Here is an 18,156-nt window from a genome sequence, read left to right as displayed (position 1 = left end):
ACGTGCTTCTGATTTAAGTCAGTAATCAAAATCTAGTATTTTGGTCATATATAGGTCTTTAGTGACCACAGGACTGAAACAGGATTGGAACAGAGAGAGCAGACTGCAAGGGGAGCAGCAGTGTTACTCAACAAGCAGTGCTGTGTCCTACAGCTCAAGATTCAATACAAGCTGGTGTGAGAGGACCCCAGTGAGTTCAGGAGAGCAGCAAATACAGATTCCAGTATCACTCACATCCACATCATCCATGGCTGTGCCAGTGGTTGTGCCATCCACAGTGGGACTTGAACTGGTGGAGCTGTCATAGTCCAAGGTGACGATCAGAACCTGGGCCGCCTCCTCCACCAGCGGCTCACGGTAGTCAGAGAAAAGCAGGTGATTGTAAGGAATCCCATAACCCACGGGGTCGTAGGCACAGACAACATTCAGGAGCGAGGTGAAGAGTGGGAGTGCATGTCTGAGGAGGAGAAAATGCTCTCAGAAGGCAGCAGCAGAAAACAAAAGGCACTGCTTTGGAGAGGGATGGGCATATCTCTCCCCAGGAGCCCGGGACCATGAAAAAACACAATCATTTTCTCCTGTGACAACAGTCCATGACTGAGCAGCTCAGACTCAAGAGCCAAGCTCCCAGCTGGGCTCCTGAACCACAGCTGAGAGGGGAGGGGAGGTGAAAAAGGCCAAATGGGCTCGCAGAGGAATCATGTGCAAAATGTGAAAACGAGAAAGGACCTCAAAGCTCTCTAGCCTCTGGAAAGACAAAACTATATTTCTTCAGCCTCCAGCCAGGTTTGTACTCCCCTAGGGTGAGTAAGTGTCACCTGAGGAGCTGGAAGTCCCAGAGGTACAATGTCACTAGAGGGCGGCATTCATCCGCCACCAACACCACATCCCCTTCCCAAGGGAACAGAGTCTACAGCAGGGAACGGGACCTGCCATTTCCCAAAGGGCAGGGATCAGTCCTGCAGCAAACTCCAGTGGTACCGTGCTCAGACTCTCCTTTTGCTGCTGAGGAACACTTCTCACTAAGCAGAAATACTAATGGTATACATGAGACAGGGACAAAGCAAAAGAACAGTCCTTGGATGTTGGAGGTAACAAGTCCTATGGTTACCCATTACCAAAACACTCCATGGAACAGATTTGAAGATATTTCTCCCCCTGGCACCCAGGCCCCCACCCTTTACCCTCACCTGTTCTCTGTAGAGCAGAAAAACTGTACCCAGGGGTTGGTGTTACTGCTGTCTGAGGAGGGAGGCAGGTACATGGCCTCAGAGAAACAGGTCAGCAGCAGCTTCAGCAGCTCTGTCCTGGAAGGAGAAGTAAAGGCCTGGAGCCATTCAGGAGCAGGGACTGGTCACAGAAGGCACAATCACCACAACAATACATAAGGAAGGCTCAGTCCCGTCTAGAAAGTCCTTTTGAGGGAGAGCTAAGCCCATTTCATTTCCTAAGCCATACTTCTGTCACTGGCACAAAGCTAAGCAGAATTGCTGCCTTACAAAAAAGAAATCCAGTACAGAGCTCCTTGGCATTTCCAGAACAGCAGTGGAAATGTTCCTGCTGCAGACAGTCTGACTCCCACCTTATACTACGAAAAGCTACTCAAAAGATCAGCTGGGCTTTTTTCTGTGTTGCCAGTCCTGTTACCTCAGAAAGGAGCAAGCAGAAAGCTCCTTGGGAATCATGGATACTCAAGGAAGCAAAGAGAGCTCATCTCCCCCAGATCTCCCTCTCCTGAGCCCAGTTTCTTTCCATTCTGCCTTTGCAGAAGCTCTTACCTGTTCAAGTCATGGATGTAGTTGGGCTGTGGAGAATGAGCAAAGCCCACTCCCGCCTCCCAGATGTACTCACAGCTGTCAATGGAGTGGATATCTTCTGCTGTGTCCTGTGGGAGAAATAAGAGGTTGAATCACAGAAGGCAGGAGCCAGAATTGGCAGCAATGGTGGTACACCCAAGGCAGTTCAGCCTCTCTCTCTAGAAAAATAAAACAGCAGAGAAGCATCCAGACACAGTTCACCCAGTTGAATTGTACAAAAGCACCCCCCCCGCCCCAGGCCTGAAAAAGCAGGTGCTGATGTCTTCAAAGAGCTCAGCCTCTGCAAGCAAGGGATAAAACACAGAGATAAAAGTACTGTGCATGATGGAGGGAGCCCACATTTCCAGCCATAATTTTAGGGCTGACTTCAGTGGGAGTATGGGTCAGTCCTGTGTCTCCATTGCCCATTGTCTCACAGTTCTTCCTCTTTACTCAGTGGTACTTCAGCCAACATCCACCATGACCTGTATGTCTGGGGCCACATGCTGCTCTGCCATGAACATAAGATGGTGGTACCCATCTTAAGCTCTTAAGCTGCAGTCAGACCAAGCCCAGAGAGGAGAAGTCAGCTCAGCAAAGACTACAGAGGCTGCAGGCAGCAGACGGGCAGCCAGCAGCAAGAAACATAAATAATTCACAATCTCAGTGTCTAATTCCAGTTGCCCAGAATCCTGAAAAACCAGTCTGGCTGCTGCCAAGGGAAAAATCACAGGTGCAAGTGGTGGGGGGAGGCTCTCCCAGGAAAACCCATTGTCACCCTGATTTGTGCAACCCATCCCAGGTGACAGCACTGGACAGGAAGTCCATCTCTTTCAGCACCACTTATCATAGCACATGGGTAGCCTTGCCCCTTGAGCCCCAGGTGACAGATTACAACTCTCTTTCTACTACTCAGAAACCCCAAGCAATCAATTTAGTATTCAGATTTGTCAAAGAATTTTGCAGCCATCAAACACACCATGGTTTAGCATGCTCATTTTTAGTTTGTGTCAGATCTATCCCAAGAAAGAGCACTGTTTTTTTTTTTTTTTTTGTAAAAAACATGAAAGTCACTTGCAGGAAGAAAGAAGGAGGGAGATGCACCACAATTTGTACTCTTTTCTTAGCACACCTGGTAGGAGATCCCTGCTTCAGGAAACTCCTCTGCGGCACAGACAGTCACCACAAGGATCAGAACATATTTAAATGTCTTTGCTGCCACGATACAAAGAGGGAGAAGAGGTGGCCAACAGAGGCCATCTACTCATTCAGATCACAGCACATGTGAGCAGGCAAACAGCTGCTTCCTGCCCCGGAATGCACCAAACTGCCAGAGAGAGGAACAAGGTGCTAAAGGTCTCTGCTCTGCTGGCAACAACAGAAGAGCAACTGTTTGCCAGCACAACCACCTTTTCCTGAGGGGTAAGCTGTAGTGTGGGGGTAGTTGCCAGCCACTCCATTTGAGACTCATCCCCAAAATATCTGTTTTAGAAGGCACAAACACCATACCATGAACCCAAAATGAAGATCAATATTACTCACTGTGGGGTCAAGCTCAGCAAATCTGTGTTTTCCTGTCTGCAGGCTGGTAGGAAGCTGCTGGGATTTCCTAGGGTCCCCCCCACCATGCAGCTAATCTGCCTCTATGCAGATAATCTCATGAGTCAACTTCCAACTCACCACCGTGCTCCTCCGGTGGCTCTGCACAGTGAAGTCCGGACAAAAGAGCAGATCTGTGACAGCGAGGAGCAAGGACTCGGCCAGTGGCCGGGCATTTTCATCATCTTCATCTCCCTGAAGTAACAAACAAGAGAGCATTGTCAGTTCAGGGTGAGCAAAGAGCACACAGTAACACCAGTATGTCACAGCACAAGAAGATGCCTCCCTGTGGATTTTTGGGGAGTGTAAGACATTACACAGGAACAGGAGGGAACAAAAGGGACAAAAACCCAGATGATACAGGAAAGAAATTTCCCCCCGTATGGTGATGACTGAACAGGAACAAGCTCTTTAACGACAGCAAACTGAGCAGACAAAGGCCTGGAGATGTCAGGGAAAAAGAAGAGTTGCACTGGGTATGCCTTGCCATGTGCCTTGGCTTATTGAAGACAAAAGGAAAGAGAAGCATTGACAGAGAAGAGGGTTTTACATTCATGAAGGAGGGTGATTTGGATGGTGCATGGAGACAGCAATAGGGAGAAGCCAACCAGCAGCAATAAGGTATAAAATCCCTCAAAGTTCTTTCTGCATGGGCTGCCCAAAAGTGGAGGTGACAGAACAGGGTGAGGCTGTGTGCATCAGGCAAGGGGCTGCCCCAGCCTGCCACTGCAGAGTGAGCACAACAGTAGAGAGGATTGTGCCATCTCCAGCATTCAAAGAATCTCTCCAAGCACGCATGGCTACTCCTCTGCAGCTGTTGCCACGGGAAACCTTGCCAGATCCTGCCTGTCAAAGAGCATCCTGCCTGGGAGGCCTTCCCACCACACACCGGTGCTGGAGGGAAAGGCAGAGAGCAGGAATGGCAGGAGCTTATCTACCTCAGCCAGGCCTCTGTCAGCCTGAGCACAACACACAGCTCTTCAATCACAGCAGGCAGCTACGGAGATAATGGTCTGTGTGGCTCTGACTCTGTCTTGGTGACAGCAGGGAGGATATCACAAAAAGAGCCCGGATGTAAGAACGGGCACAGAGAGGATGGATGGAGCCAGCGAAGATGCTTTGACTTGTGCTCACAGTCAGAGGTGAAATGACAACCATTAGGGTCTAAGGGGATTTCTTTTCCAAGAGTGATCTTTACTAAGAGTATCTCAACTGCCAGAAAAAAATGTCCCTGCAGACTGCAGGTACCACCATATCCAAAATGGTGACACACAACAAACCAGTAGATCTGAACACAATACAGACTCCCATAGAGGAGGGAGGAGCCATGGCTCCAGGAAGCTCTGCCATCCATCACTCCATCGTGAAGCAGGTGAAGGATAATCACAGAGATATTTACTAAGAGTCCAGGCATACCATCATCTTCAGTTCCCAGAAAGAAATCAGCCACCAGACAGCAAAGCTGTTGCCCCAGATTAGATGTGATCCCAGCTTCCCTAACACCTTAGGGATGTATTTGCTATCCCAGCCTTACAGGTTAAATGCATGTGGTTAAATGACTGAGCACACCAAACCACAACAGCTCCACCCACACACAGGAGGGTTCCCCAGCCCGGTACACATGGACTAGGCTGGATCACCTTGGGGTGACTCCACCACTCTGAAGCTGAGAAACTCTTTTCTAGGTGCTGAACAAAGTGGAAAAAACAGGAGTAACAGCAGCCTGGCTGGATCAGAGCACCAGGCACCCCTGCATGCTCCTTCCCAAAACAAGTTCCTCCATTGTTAAGCCTCTCCAGCACTCCCTGGCCCCTGCAGGGATGAAAGGACTGACAACCACCACCCTCCCAACCGCACAAATCACAAAGCAGGACTAGCAAAGACTTCCCTTTTCATCACCTAGAACTTCTTTTTGATGTGCCCTCAGGTAAAAGCAGATTAGAGGTGACAGGCAGAGACAGCAAGAGGTACCGGTTTATACTGTACCAACCACTTCCAATGCTTCATAACTGCCCCCAAAGACACTGTGCTGCACTTAAGACTCAGGAGAACCACATACTTCAGTACAGCCACACTGACCTACAGATCAGAAACTCATAGGAGAGGGCTCTCTATGCATAGAGCAGCTGCTGAGGGAGGAAGCAGGCAAATACATACTCCTGGTATAACTCAGTTGTGCTCTCAGTGCTGCTATTCCTCCTATTTGCAGAAGATCCTAAAGCACTTTGACCCCATTCTTCTGAGACATGCAAAAGAGCACTATTTTGCTTGCGCTCCAGACAAAGAAATGTGGGGACGCTGAGATACTCCCCAGGGTTATGCATTTCACTGACAGAGCCAGAAACAGAACCACTCTTTAACCACTCTTGCTCAGCTGTGGACTTCATCTCCCAGGTTAGGCCCGTGGCTAAAACTGTATCACTCAGCTCATAAGCAGGGTATTGAGTCATGGATGCCAAGAGCTTCTCTGGCACTGTTCATTTATAAATGTGACATTGTAAAATCAGTGCAAACAACACCCTGTTGCATTTTGATTTGAAACTTAAATCAACTGTAATTAATGGAACAAGGACATTTCAGTCTAAGAAAGTCATACAGCCTTCAGTACAGCTCTCATATTCACTAAGAGTCATACCTCCAGTTGTACTGGAGAAGCCTTTCCTCACATATCAGTGCTCTTCTACAGCTACACATACAAGTGAAACATCCAGAAGATGCAGCAAGAACCAAAGGAAGGGAAAGAATTTAGAAAGTGCCACCTAATTTCTGACCACATAGAAATAACTGGAATAAAGTTGCCCCCAAATACACATAGTGTCTCCTCACTGCAGCCTCCCCATCACCCTCCAGAAAGAAGAATAAGTGACAAGAGACAGACCCCTCCTCGGCCAGCCCCAGGGACAGTTGACCAAAAGAAACCTCTCCAGTCTGGGTCCTCAAAGATGTAAGGCAGGATACGGGTGAGGAGTCGGCAGCAGTTCAAGACAATTTGTCTTTCCTTCTCCGTGTGGCAGCCACTCTCTGCTCCCTGCACCAGCTTCTCCACAGCCTGAAGGAAACAAAACCAAGGAAGGCAGCATTAGCCTGGGCACAAGTTAGCAAGAGCTAGGCAGGCCGGTCCTGCTAGTGATACCCTCACACAGATTTATAAGCAGTTCTTGGAAGTCCATTTGCTCTCAGTTTAATGGCACAGTTGCTGTTTGAAACTCTGTAAAAAACAGGGTTAATGATTTTAAACAGACCTTCTTGAATTTCTGCTGTTCCACTACAAGAGACCTCAAATGCCAGGGCTAATCCATGCAGCACATGTGTGGTGCCACGTGAGACAGAGAACCAAAGCACCAGAAGGCTCCTTCCAGCACTGCTCCATGACACCATGCACTGAAAAGGGCAGATGAGATTAATCAGCTGCAGCAAGTACATGAGATGCAGGCAGGAAGGACCAAGGCAGCAGCAGTGTGCTGCATCGAGTGAGGCGCTGGCAGGGTACGATCACATAGAAACACACAGTCTGACAGTTCTGTCTGTGTGATTACAGTAGGGACCTCTCCTAACTCAGGAGGTGGCAGCTAAGCTGCTGCCTGTGTAATGTGTAGGGATACAGCCTCCAGCAGCATCTGTCAAGGTCCTGCTGTGTCGGAACCCAAAGTGTCCCTCAGACACTCTTGGATGTTCCGGGCCCAGGTCAGAAACATTTGAGACCCTGGCATGCAGCCAGAAACCCCTGTGGCTTTGAATCTGATGCATGGAACAATTCACCAACCTTGCAGGAAGAACAAGAAATCACAAAAGTTTAGATATTATAGTAGAAGTAGTCTAGTAGAAGTGAAAGGAAGAATCTTTGAGTGCTGTACAGGGGGGTTTTAGGCCTTGTACAGAGGGGTCTGAGTTTTGTACATGGGGGTCAGAAGTTCTAAGATGGAGGGATTTGGGTGTGCCCTGTCCTCCCTCTTTCTCCTTCCTATCCTCCATGTTCATGGTGATGTTGGCACTCACAGATTGGTTTAGAGTAGAAAGTCACCATTCAATATAGGTAATAGGCATTGAGGAAAAACCATAAACATTTAACACGTAATATATGATATAAAAGATGGCACCAGCCCCCTGGGCAGTCAGAGGGTGTCAGAGACAGTGTCAGTGTGTGTGTGTGTGTGTGTGCCTTTGTCTGACCTGTTGAAAGAACCGCAGCAGTTCAGGAAGAAAATCTTTTAGATAACATACAATAAACTACTTTGAGACTGGACGACTGAAGACTACTGAGTCTTTCTTTGAAGGCACGGGTTGGAGGAGAGACTTTTCCACCTCTCGGGGTCACGGCACTGCTGCAGAAGAAGGTGGTAGCCCAGGTTTCCCCACCGCCTCAGTGAACAGGACAGCTGCTCTGGAAAGACCTTCTGGGCTAAGACTCTGCAGCCCATCCAGTGGCTGCTGCAACTGCCAGTGGAGGGTCACTGGGCTTTTCAGAATAGATGTGGGTCTCACCAGGCAGCAACGATAGCCACAGGAGGCAGTGACAGGATGTTTTACTCACAGATAGAAAAAAGCAGTCTCTTCCCTCCACAGCTGCCCCCACTTGCTCTTACTCCCTGATCCCAAGGGGAAACAGAGGGGAAATGAAAGCCAAAACATTCAACAAGGATTCACCTTGCTGCTTTTTAATTCATGAGGTCATGTGTCCCTGCTTATTTTCATGGCAGACTGCCTGGGTCACTGACTCTGCCAGCCTGCGTCACTGCATTAATGGGTATTTAAGTGCTGTTTGTCCCAGCCTGTCACACACTAACTGAGCTGAACGATTTTTTCAGGCACACTTATGACTGTACAGCCTGAATCTCCAACCATGACTGTAAATGACATTTCTTCACAAACACACAGTATTGTTAAGTCCAGTGGCACATTGCACATGGCACAAGTCAGGGCTCTCAGACTGGCAAAAGCACTGCTAGAGTGGGCTCCTATGACACTGATATCCCAAGATCTACAGCTCATGCATAAACAGTCCTGCAGTGACAAGGCCTCCCAACACACCTGTTTCCAATAGGAAGATCATATTTTAGTCTTGGTTTTGGAAGAACAAAGACACAGAGTCAAAGGGGTTATAGATCTTCTAAGCCCTTCTCAACTCCCAAACTGCTCATTGCCAGAAGCCAATACCAGGGAAAAAACATTGCAGTTTTCCTTATGTTCATATTTTTTCTCAAGTATCTCCTACATGCATCTGTCTACAATTCATAGTCAGAGGTATCTTCACTATGATTCAGTAAGTCTCATTCATATATTGTAGAGGAGGAAAGAAAAATAGGATGGCAGCAACTATTTAAAACTGGAAAAGTGCCATTCCAAATGTTTTCAACTACAAATTCAAGGCTAGTCTTGGCATGGCTCAAATCAGGAGCATTGTTAACACCTGCACTTTCCCAGGCAGAGTAAGTCTCAGGCTGTTGCTCACCAGCTTGACAATTTGCCAAACCTGTCAGGGTAGGAAATGCTGTTCAATGTCCCTGTGCTCCATATAAGGATGTGATAACAGCAGAAGCAGCATCAGGAATGTTCTGTTATCACAGCAGAATGAAGAAAAGGCTTAAGATCTTCCTCAAACTTTATCCAGGCATTTGCGCAGTGACAGACTGCACATCCCTCTGGATCTCTCAGCTTGAAGCCAGACTGGTGCATGGTGAGGTACAATTAGGTACAGACAAGGAACAGGATGTTTCAGCCTCACCACAAATATTCAGCCTTGCTACAAAGTCCCTGAGCAAGAAGCAGTTTATAGAGCAGGTAAGACCCAAGAGGACAGAGTGAAACACAGGAAGGGGACAAGAGGAAAAAGGCTCCAAAATTATCAAACACCATAGCACAGCTATGGTCTGTGCTAACCTATGAGAGGAACGTTGAGAATTACCCTCAGGAGGAGATGGGACAAGTAAGCACATTGTGTGGTACAAGATACCTGTTATCCCTTGGAAACCACAGTGCTGTTGATCCAGGGACATCCCTACTAGCACAGCTCCAAGGAATAAAACAGCACCAAACTTACCTTGTAACACAAAGTTGCCAAATTTGAAGGCGATTCTTCTCTCACTGCTCGGATCTCTGCAGCTGGTACAAGAGCAAAGACATCCTGCACTGAAGTGGCTGTGTCTGCCCAGAACTGGTCCCAAAAGGCATTATCCGTGGCCTCCACAGGCTGTGGAGAGACAAATGTTGTTATTGATGTGGAACTACCATTCCATACGATCCAATCATCAGCAATTATGCCTGGCTTGGGGATGGGATGAGGCAAGAAGAGGTTCAATAAAACATACTAGCACTGGTTTTATATGTTAGCCTCTGTTGCCAGGGCTTTGGATGATTTATCTCCCAAACTGAACATTCCTTCAGACATACAGGAGGCTTCATGTTTGTCTGCAACTGCTGCCAGTAATCCAAGACCTTCACACTGCACATGGCCAGGCTCTCCTTGTGCACTCTGTCACCTTCAGAGCAAGTCAATGAAGCCCTGAGTGTGCACTGGAATTACTTCTGTTGTAACCAAAATCTTGAGGAAGCAATCAGGGACATCTCATTAGTGCATTAACAGACTCACGGAACTGACAGACCTCAAAGCATAGATAAAATGCAACTGATCTTTCTGAATCAAATATTTATAGAGAACTGGACTCAGTGCAGCCAGTCGCTGCCAAGGCTTTGTTCTTAAAAAGCACTAAGTGTGCCATTCAAAGAGGAGATGGAAGAAGGAGACCAAAGAAAACAATCCATTTCAAACCTGTGGTCTCAGAAGCTCAGCCCCCAACCCAGCCCAGCCCAGCCTCTTTCCACATTTTCTGCTAATACTTGCCAAAAGAAAGGCACTGCCCAAACACAGCTGCAAGTGCTCATCCCATCCAGGGGTCCAGTTACAGGGGCAGGATAAATACATGCCTTTTTATGACAAGCAGTGTGAAAGAGATGGATCCATGATTACAGTCAGAAGAGAAAAATGTGAGCTTTCCCAGGAGTTTCACCAGCCATCGTGTGGGCATGCTTGGCAGGTGCTCACCTGAGCACCCCCAGCCCTTGACTTGGGGCAAGGAGGAGCCTCCTGCCTGCGACCAGCATCAGCTCCAGAGCAAACAGTAGCGCTCGCTAGGGGCAATAATCAGCACCATTGGGTGGGTCTTGCATGTCAGATATGAAAGGGGCAAAAATACAACTGTGTGTTTAATTTAAACGAGTCCTGCCCACTCCCAGATCTGCTGTAGAAGGCAGAAAATTTGTCCACCTCTATGCTGTGTCTAAATGCAGCTCAGATGCCACTTGGGGGAGAATAGGTCATTCACAACTCTGACACAGAGAAGTGCTGCTGTTTGCCCTGTTTGCTGTCACCTCCTGAACTAACAGCCCCAGCCCACGGGCATATGATGTGTCACCACCCCACCGCAGGCCAAAAAGTAAGAGGGGCCAGCCACCTCAGACTGGTACAGCAGGTTATTGCCCTGCAGCTCTTTGGCTTAATGCTTCAGTGCTGCTGGTCCTAGTCCTTCCAGTCATACAATGAACCAGCCCAAGCAACTCCCCAGTCTTTAAAAACAAAACCAGAAAAAAAACCCCTGTGTGTTCAGACATCTTATTAAACTCAGCCCTAGTGTTGAAAACCTAATTTTTTTCACCTGGACACCAAAGCAAGACCCCACCAAACTTCTTCCCAAGGGAAGAGCAACTTTTCCCAAATGGTTCAAGACCACAGCTCCCTCTAGGAGGCGATCTGTAGGAACAATCCAAACCAATATTCACAGCCTGACTTTCAGCTGAGCACGTGAAAGAGCTGAGCTCTTTGTAACCTGGGCATGAAACACTTAAATGGAAGAAAAGCTATTTTGCGCATCTCATCTCTAATTGTACTCCCCAAAAAGAGCCAAGTATTTGGAAATCTGATCTACATAATGCATGAAATACCCTTCAAATCCTGGACCCCATTTCAAACCACACACCACAACCTCATGTAGAACTGCCACATGTACATCCTGGCTGCCTGCCACAGCCACTCCCACTGACAACAGCAAGCAGCAATTGCTGCTAATTGGGCATCAAGCATAAATAATGCCTTCACTCTCATCTAGAGGGGAAGCAGAAAACCATTTCCCTCCACTAGACACTGATCCCTTTACCTCCCACTAGCCTGAGGCCTCCTCAGAGGTTGAACACAGCCGCTGTTTTACAGATGGCAGCCCAACACGGATTGAGGAACTCTGACTGCAGTCCCTTTGAGCAGGGAAGCATGGGGGCAATTCCCTGAGCTGCGGTGTTGTATGTACAGCAGCGTTCATGTCTCCGCTGTCATCTTGGCAACCAGATAACACTAAAACACCAGTACCTTGCATTTTTAATAGCTGCAGCAAGTCAGCTCTTCATCAACAGATGGTATCCCATGTACATGGGGATCCCATGTATACTGGGACATGGATTCAGTACTGAGTCACTCACATCCCCACTGCCCCCCTGTTTTAATTACCAGCCTGGCATCATGAAGCTACTCAATCCACATAATATTCATCTCCTTGATAGAACATTACTGGCTGTTTTTAAGCTGATTGTTTTCTGCATGCAGCATCTCTGGAGATCTAAATATCCATCTCCTCAGCTGAGCTCACTCAACAAACTGTATCCAGCCTCACAGAGAAGAGAAATAGATACCTAGATCAGCCTTGTTCACCAGCCAGGGATATCTTCATTTGGAAAAGTCAAGATTTAGGTACAAGTGTTGGTACAGTACACGCTGCAATCACAGATCCCAGAGCACTCCTAGCCTTGACAGTGGTTCAACCAAAGAGCTCATGAGGAGCTGAATCCTCAGCACAGCTAAGAAAGAGCCTAATGTTCCTCCGGCACAGTGCAATCAGCTCTGCACCAGCAGAGCAATGAGGGTAAGAATTGAGGAATCAGTAGCTTGACTCTACTCTGGAAACACAACTGGCACATCTGGAGAGCAAAGGAACCTCCTGACCCACACAGATCTCATGGCAGAGGCTGCTGAAGGTACAGAGCTGACCGGCAGAGAGAGACTCTGATGCCCAAGCCAAGCTCCACAGCACAGGGGTGAGGTAACTGAAGTGTTGCTGAGGACACAGTGGGCAGATCCAAGGTGGTGTGACAGAGCAGGCAAGGAGGGAGACTTTTGCCTTCAATTAAGACTTCTCACCTGCACACTGGCCAAACAAAGGTAAAAGCAGTCATTCTGGACACCTCCATTCTTTGTTTTCTACTAGTTGTAAATGTTGTGTTTCAGGTTCTTTGAAGCACACCACACACACGCTGCAGAAGTTAGGAAAGGAAGACACTCGGTTTGCAAGCCTCATGCCAGTTACTGAGCAGAGAATTACAGCCTGAGCAGGTAATCCCCAGACAAACAGGATACCTCACAGGAAACAGGAAAACAGAGAGGGCCTGACCATGTCCTAAAAACAGGAAAAGCTCCCAAAGCACAGTCTCGCCTATTTGTTACTGTCCTCAGCCTGACACCAGCACCACCTTCACTTTCTCTTTTAGACACAGCTCCTCACAAACTCTGGCTCTGTGTGTGTGTGTGCGCACGTGTTTGTACCTCCTCCCAACCAAGAGCTTGCTGCACTTATGACTTAAATCAAATGTCCATTCCTAACAATTCCTCCAACAGGCCCCCACTGGAGGACTGTCCTAAAACTAATTCTAAGATTGCTGCAGATCATCAGCAGAGAACCAAGGGACAAGCAGCCACTAGCCTTGCTCAGTGTGTTCTCGTTTTGCTTCTTGCCAACATGCCAACTAAGCATCCCACCAGCTACAGAAGCAGGGGCTCTCTTTTTTCTTGGGCTCAAGAGCAAGTCCCTCGTCCCTGCCCCAGGTTTCCAGCCAGTACTGCACAAGCTCAGGTGATCTGTTACAGCAGTTGCTCCTTTCCACCCCAAATGTGGCAGAACTGTGCTGTGTAATCACCATTCACGCAGCACCTGACTGAGCTTTAGATCAGGAAACCCTGCAGGGCCAGGGATTAGTTTGAGGCAATTCACACATCTTTGTACCACCTATTTGTGAGCCACTGTGCAAAAGGAAAGCCTGTGGACAGACTTATTCTAAATACAAATAACTAGTAAAATTTTATCCCTCCAGCCAAGGACAACACCTCTACACAGGCTTCAGAACAATAATATTTTTTTTTTCTATAGGATCTTTGCAGTCAGCAAATGAAACTTCAAGTCTACCGCCAGTTCTCTGCTCTCACAGCAAAGACAGTGTTGCAAAGCAAACTGGAAAACGGGATTTGTAGAAGTCTGGCAAGGAAAGACCAGGACAAAAGTCAGCTGTGTGAAGTATTAGTTACAGCTTTGCTTTTAAGACAACTTTGCTTTTGATCAACCTGAGACTCTTGGACAGCTGAGTCAAGCTTGAACATTGTAAGAAATGGTCTGCCAGGGACCAACCTTTCTCCAAGCACAAGATGTGCTTTTATCAGACTCAAGCTAACAGCCCATTGTACTCCTGGATTTCCACATCACGGAAAATGAAAGGACTGGGGTTTGTCCCTCATGTTTGACTTTTCCTATCTCTTTAAAAGCAGAGACATAGCTCCCATTAAAATCTAACAAGCTTGTACACAAGATCAAAATTTCTTATCTTCCGGCTGGTTGCTGGCAGGAACCCCAATTGATTGGGAAAAGAAAAGGTGGTTCCCCAGCAGTTAAAGCTCCCAGACCTGCAGCTGAGCAGCCCTGACGAACTGTCATATCCACAATCCATGCTCCCTTCATCTGTTAAATAGGCAGCACTTTTATGGGCAATTTGGGAGGGCTCACACATTCTCTATTATGAAGCACATCTGTTTTATTATCAAAGGGACAGGCCCTACCAGTATAATGTGTGCAGTGTAATGTAATATATACATATCATATAAAAATCCTAAAGACCATTTCTCCATGTGTGACTATAAATATACATCTGTAGCATAAGTTAATTTCTTCCTTCTGGTAATACTGCCCTTTTTAATCACTGAAATAATTCTGAAGTGATTTTTCTTTTTCTTACACCTTTAGAGTTTCTCTTTGGCAGTTAAAAAATCAATTAAGTCAATTCCATTTGCATCCAGACTTGGTTCCTCTTTCAAGTTCTGGGCTCCACATGTGCTGTAAGCATTCAAGTGTTATGTTCCTTACAGATTTATTTAATTTTTTTTTTTAAATGCTCGCATGGGAACACTCGTTTTTTAATTAAGAAAAGCCTGGAGATTATAATAACTTATTTTTAAGAAAAAATTAACTTCTGTGCCAACTCTAAACCTTCACCAATGAGTGAACAGTGACTTTGGCTCAACACTTCTTCCCACCAGAGCCTTAGGAAGACCGCACAGTGCATTCTGAGCTCAGAGTTTCATGTTACAGATGATTTGATGAAAATCTCTTTGTCCAGCTCCCTAATGTCAGAGGAGAAGGCTGCAAAACAGGAGACAGGCTGCTGAGGAAGCAAAGCATGTTGTGAACCAAAAGCTTGGAAGGATTTGGCTCTGTCCATTACTGCAGCCTGGTTTTGGATCCAGGATCTCATGGACGAGGAGGTTTTGCTGCTGGTAAGAAATCAGAAGGCTCCAGGAGAGCCCAGTCACGCGTTCTGCACAAGCAAACACTGGTGCCCTTCTACAGAGTGTAAATATGGGAGTGCCAACACCCCACCCTTTTCCACATGCAGTCTCACCTAGATCACAGAGATGTGAAATGAATCCCGCCAAGAATGAAGCTTTTACTCCTTCCTTTTTATTCCAGGCCCCAGTGAACCTTCTTCCCTTATACAGACCGATAAACCAGCGCTCTTGCCTGGGCTGCTGCCTGCCAGGGAGGGCAGCGCTCTTGCCTGGGCTGCTGATCCAAGGGATTGCCTCACAAGATTTTCTTTGTGAACAGCAGACTGGGCAGAGCCCTGTAGGCCTAATTTACCACCCCTCAATCTCACTTTATAAGCACATTTCCCCATGAAGGAAGGACAGCCCAAAGCTGAGGATACTATGAACTATTTGGCATGCAGAACAGACTTTGGAAGAATCCCTTAAAACATTAATTCTCCCACTTCTCTCTTTACCTACATTCACAGCTAGTGGCTTTTAAGAATATATTCACAAAAGGCATTCTTTAGGAAAGCAGATAAATGTGATATTGCTTTAGAAAGTATAAATATGTTTTTTTTTCCAGTCTCTTCCACAGCCTTATGCATCTATAATTCAATTCCCAGTAGTAGCCTCTGTCTCTTGAGTTCTCAGATTTTCTCCTACCACCCTTTACCTCCATACTCTTTTCATGTGAATTCATTCCTTATCATTAACTATCTTTCTGCCATCACCCTCACATTTTCTTAGCAGCTGTTTTGCCTTACTTCTAAAGGTGGACCATAACAGCTGTTCTCCATTGTAGCTCAGAAGAACACGAGATGTGACTTCTCAATAGAGCAAAATCCCTCTGCTCCTTAGACAGGACAGGCTACTATTTTCTGTCAGTGTGCTGCTGCTACTGCTACTTCACTTAAAAATCAAGCAAGGTCCCAGGACAGGCACAACATATGTTAGTCCTCTAGACAGCGACCCTCCCTTCACACAGCCCTTTCACTTAACTCCTTCTACACCTCAGCCTGCAGAAATAAAGCATTAATTCATAGGTCAGAGATGGAAACCTCTGCTGCCAACAGCACAGCTGCCCAACAGCCCTTTCCATCAGATATTACCTAAAAACACGGCAAGGTTCTCCACCCATTATGCGCGGGGGTGGGGGAAAGGATACAGAAAAGGGAGCAGTGGCAAACCGTGTGATGTAAACCCGCAAGCGAATACATTAGGATCTGTGGACATCCTTTATGACAGTAGCGTCTGCTCTGTTAGCACAAGACGCTGTTCAGCAAGGCACAATGTCACCAGAGGCGGTGACAGGGCCCGGCCACGTCTGGCAGTGCCCCTCCACAGACCGGTGACACGGTGATGGGCGCAGCCTGGCCCGAGCCCCTCCGGGCCCCGGCCTTCGGGCACGGCCTCGCTGGGAGAACCTGGCCAGGGCCGGCCGTGACTGCAGCCGCGGCCCCGCGGGTCCCCCCAGCCTCGGCCCCACACGCAGGGACCCGCTCGGGGACTGCGCACAGGAGCGCCGGGGGTGTCTCGGGCAGGGCCAGGTGTGAGGGGCTCCTCAGGGCGGCGGTTCCCGAGAAGGCGCGGCCCCCCTCACCCCCCGCCCGAGATGGCGGCCCTCACCTGGGTCTTGGTGGTGAGCTGGATCACTGCCTTCCTGAAGTTGAGCTTGGAGTCGGCGCTGCCCATGGTGCGGCCCGGCTGCGGGCAGGGCCGGGCAGGGCTGTCCCCTCACGCCGCCGCTCCTCGGGCCGCCGCTGACGCCATCCCCGTCCCCGCGCCGGCGGCTCCCGCTGCCTCCCTCCCTCCTCCTGTCAAACCGGGGCTCACCGGTCCCGGCCCTCCCCCTTCTCCGCCCGAGGCTCCTCCTCCGCCAGCTCTCCATCCCTACATCCCGCCCCGCCACCTCCCCTCTTTTCCCACCTCCGCCTGTCATCCGTCCGCCACTTCACCCTTTCGTTCTCGGCCTCCCTGTGGCAGCCCCTTCCCTCCCACACTTTGCTCCCCACGGACGTGGTCCCCACAGACCCTGCCTCGTCTCCATTCACGGCAGAGCACGGCTTTTTCTCATTTCTCCTTCCTCGCTATCCCCTCCTCCTACGCTCCCTCCGTCTTCTCTGCTCTGTGCTTTCCTTTACAGCCCTTCTCTTCTGCTCTATCCTTTGCCTTATCCCTGCATCAAGTTCCTCTGCTCTCATGTCACCGCTTTTCCCCTTTTCTTGCCCCCTTTCCCACTCCTCTGCCCGCAGCCTTTGTCCCCTGAAGCTCCTTTGCCAGGCTCGGGCACAAGCCCAGTGACAGCTCTGTCAAGCCATCACCGGCCACTCTCAGAGCCTGGTCCCAAGCCCAGATGGTCCAGAGGTGCAAGCAGGATGCCAGGACAACAGCCAGCTCCAGTCTGTCCCTAGCCCTGGGTTGAAAGGAGCCAAGAACAAGCACACTTGTAACACAGACCCTGTTCCAGTACCTTATGAGGAGCTCATTGCATGTGGTGGCCCATTAACCCTAATGAAATTCCACCCACACACAAGGAGAGGATGTTTTATAACCCTGGGTGCTGGGAATTCAGGATTTGGCACTCACTGAACACCTCAAAACAGCTGTTTGAAGGTATTCATTGTTTTGATTTGAAGCCACTGCCGCTGTTTTCTGCTCTGAGCAGCTCTGTGAACTGCAAGCAGGTCTTTTTGGTGTCCCTAAGTTACATTTCACATGTTCAGCTCTACAAACCTTTCTTCAGAAAAAGTGAGGTAATTCCAATCGTTCTGCAAAAGAAAGCAGCGTGCTGACTCTCCAGCTGGGGCAGACTGTGGGAATTCTCATTTTTTTGCATATAACCTGTACAGGAGTGATGTTTGATTTGATTGAGTGACATATCGGATCTGAGACATTCTGGTAAAACCTACAGGAAAAAAATATTTTCACAAAATCATGTAATCTGGCTTTTGCTGCCAAAAGCCTGGGGCTTTGCATCCAAGTACTCAATAAGGCTACAATATACAAAAAAAAAAAAAAAATTGTTAGGAACAGAATACTTTTCCAAAGCAATTATTTCTCACAAATAATAGAAGAACTCTAGTCCAACTGCCTGATCACTTCAGGGCTGACCAAAAGGACCAAAAGTTGAGGTATGTCATTAAGGGCATTGTC

The 18,156-nt window shown here is 48.1% G+C and overlaps 1 protein-coding gene across 2 annotated transcripts in view; it reads right to left on the bottom strand.

Annotated features, from left to right (window-relative positions):
• The window catches only part of HID1 (HID1 domain containing), a 28,516-nt gene extending 10,864 nt beyond the window's left edge, over window positions 1-17,652 (bottom strand). The window contains exons 1-7 of one of the 2 annotated variants that reach the window (XM_053960484.1): window positions 16,630-17,652; window positions 9,433-9,582; window positions 6,274-6,444; window positions 3,477-3,590; window positions 1,779-1,885; window positions 1,191-1,307; window positions 235-457 (exon numbers count right to left, since the gene is read on the bottom strand). In XM_053960484.1, the coding sequence (XP_053816459.1) occupies window positions 235-457; window positions 1,191-1,307; window positions 1,779-1,885; window positions 3,477-3,590; window positions 6,274-6,444; window positions 9,433-9,582; window positions 16,630-16,695 (948 nt within the window). In that variant the 5' untranslated portion in view covers window positions 16,696-17,652. Of the gene's footprint in view, window positions 1-234; window positions 458-1,190; window positions 1,308-1,778; window positions 1,886-3,476; window positions 3,591-6,273; window positions 6,445-9,432; window positions 9,583-16,190; window positions 16,287-16,629 lie in introns of those variants that run through there. The other variant, XM_053960485.1, reaches the window with a different exon arrangement.
• Between the last annotated feature and the right edge of the window lie 504 nt (window positions 17,653-18,156).

The sequence above is a fragment of the Vidua chalybeata genome, chromosome 19 (assembly GCF_026979565.1).
Source record: "Vidua chalybeata isolate OUT-0048 chromosome 19, bVidCha1 merged haplotype, whole genome shotgun sequence".
Taxonomy (NCBI): domain Eukaryota; kingdom Metazoa; phylum Chordata; class Aves; order Passeriformes; family Viduidae; genus Vidua; species Vidua chalybeata.
Note: the sequence above shows the minus strand (reverse complement) of the source record. Positions and strands in the feature narration are given on the sequence as shown.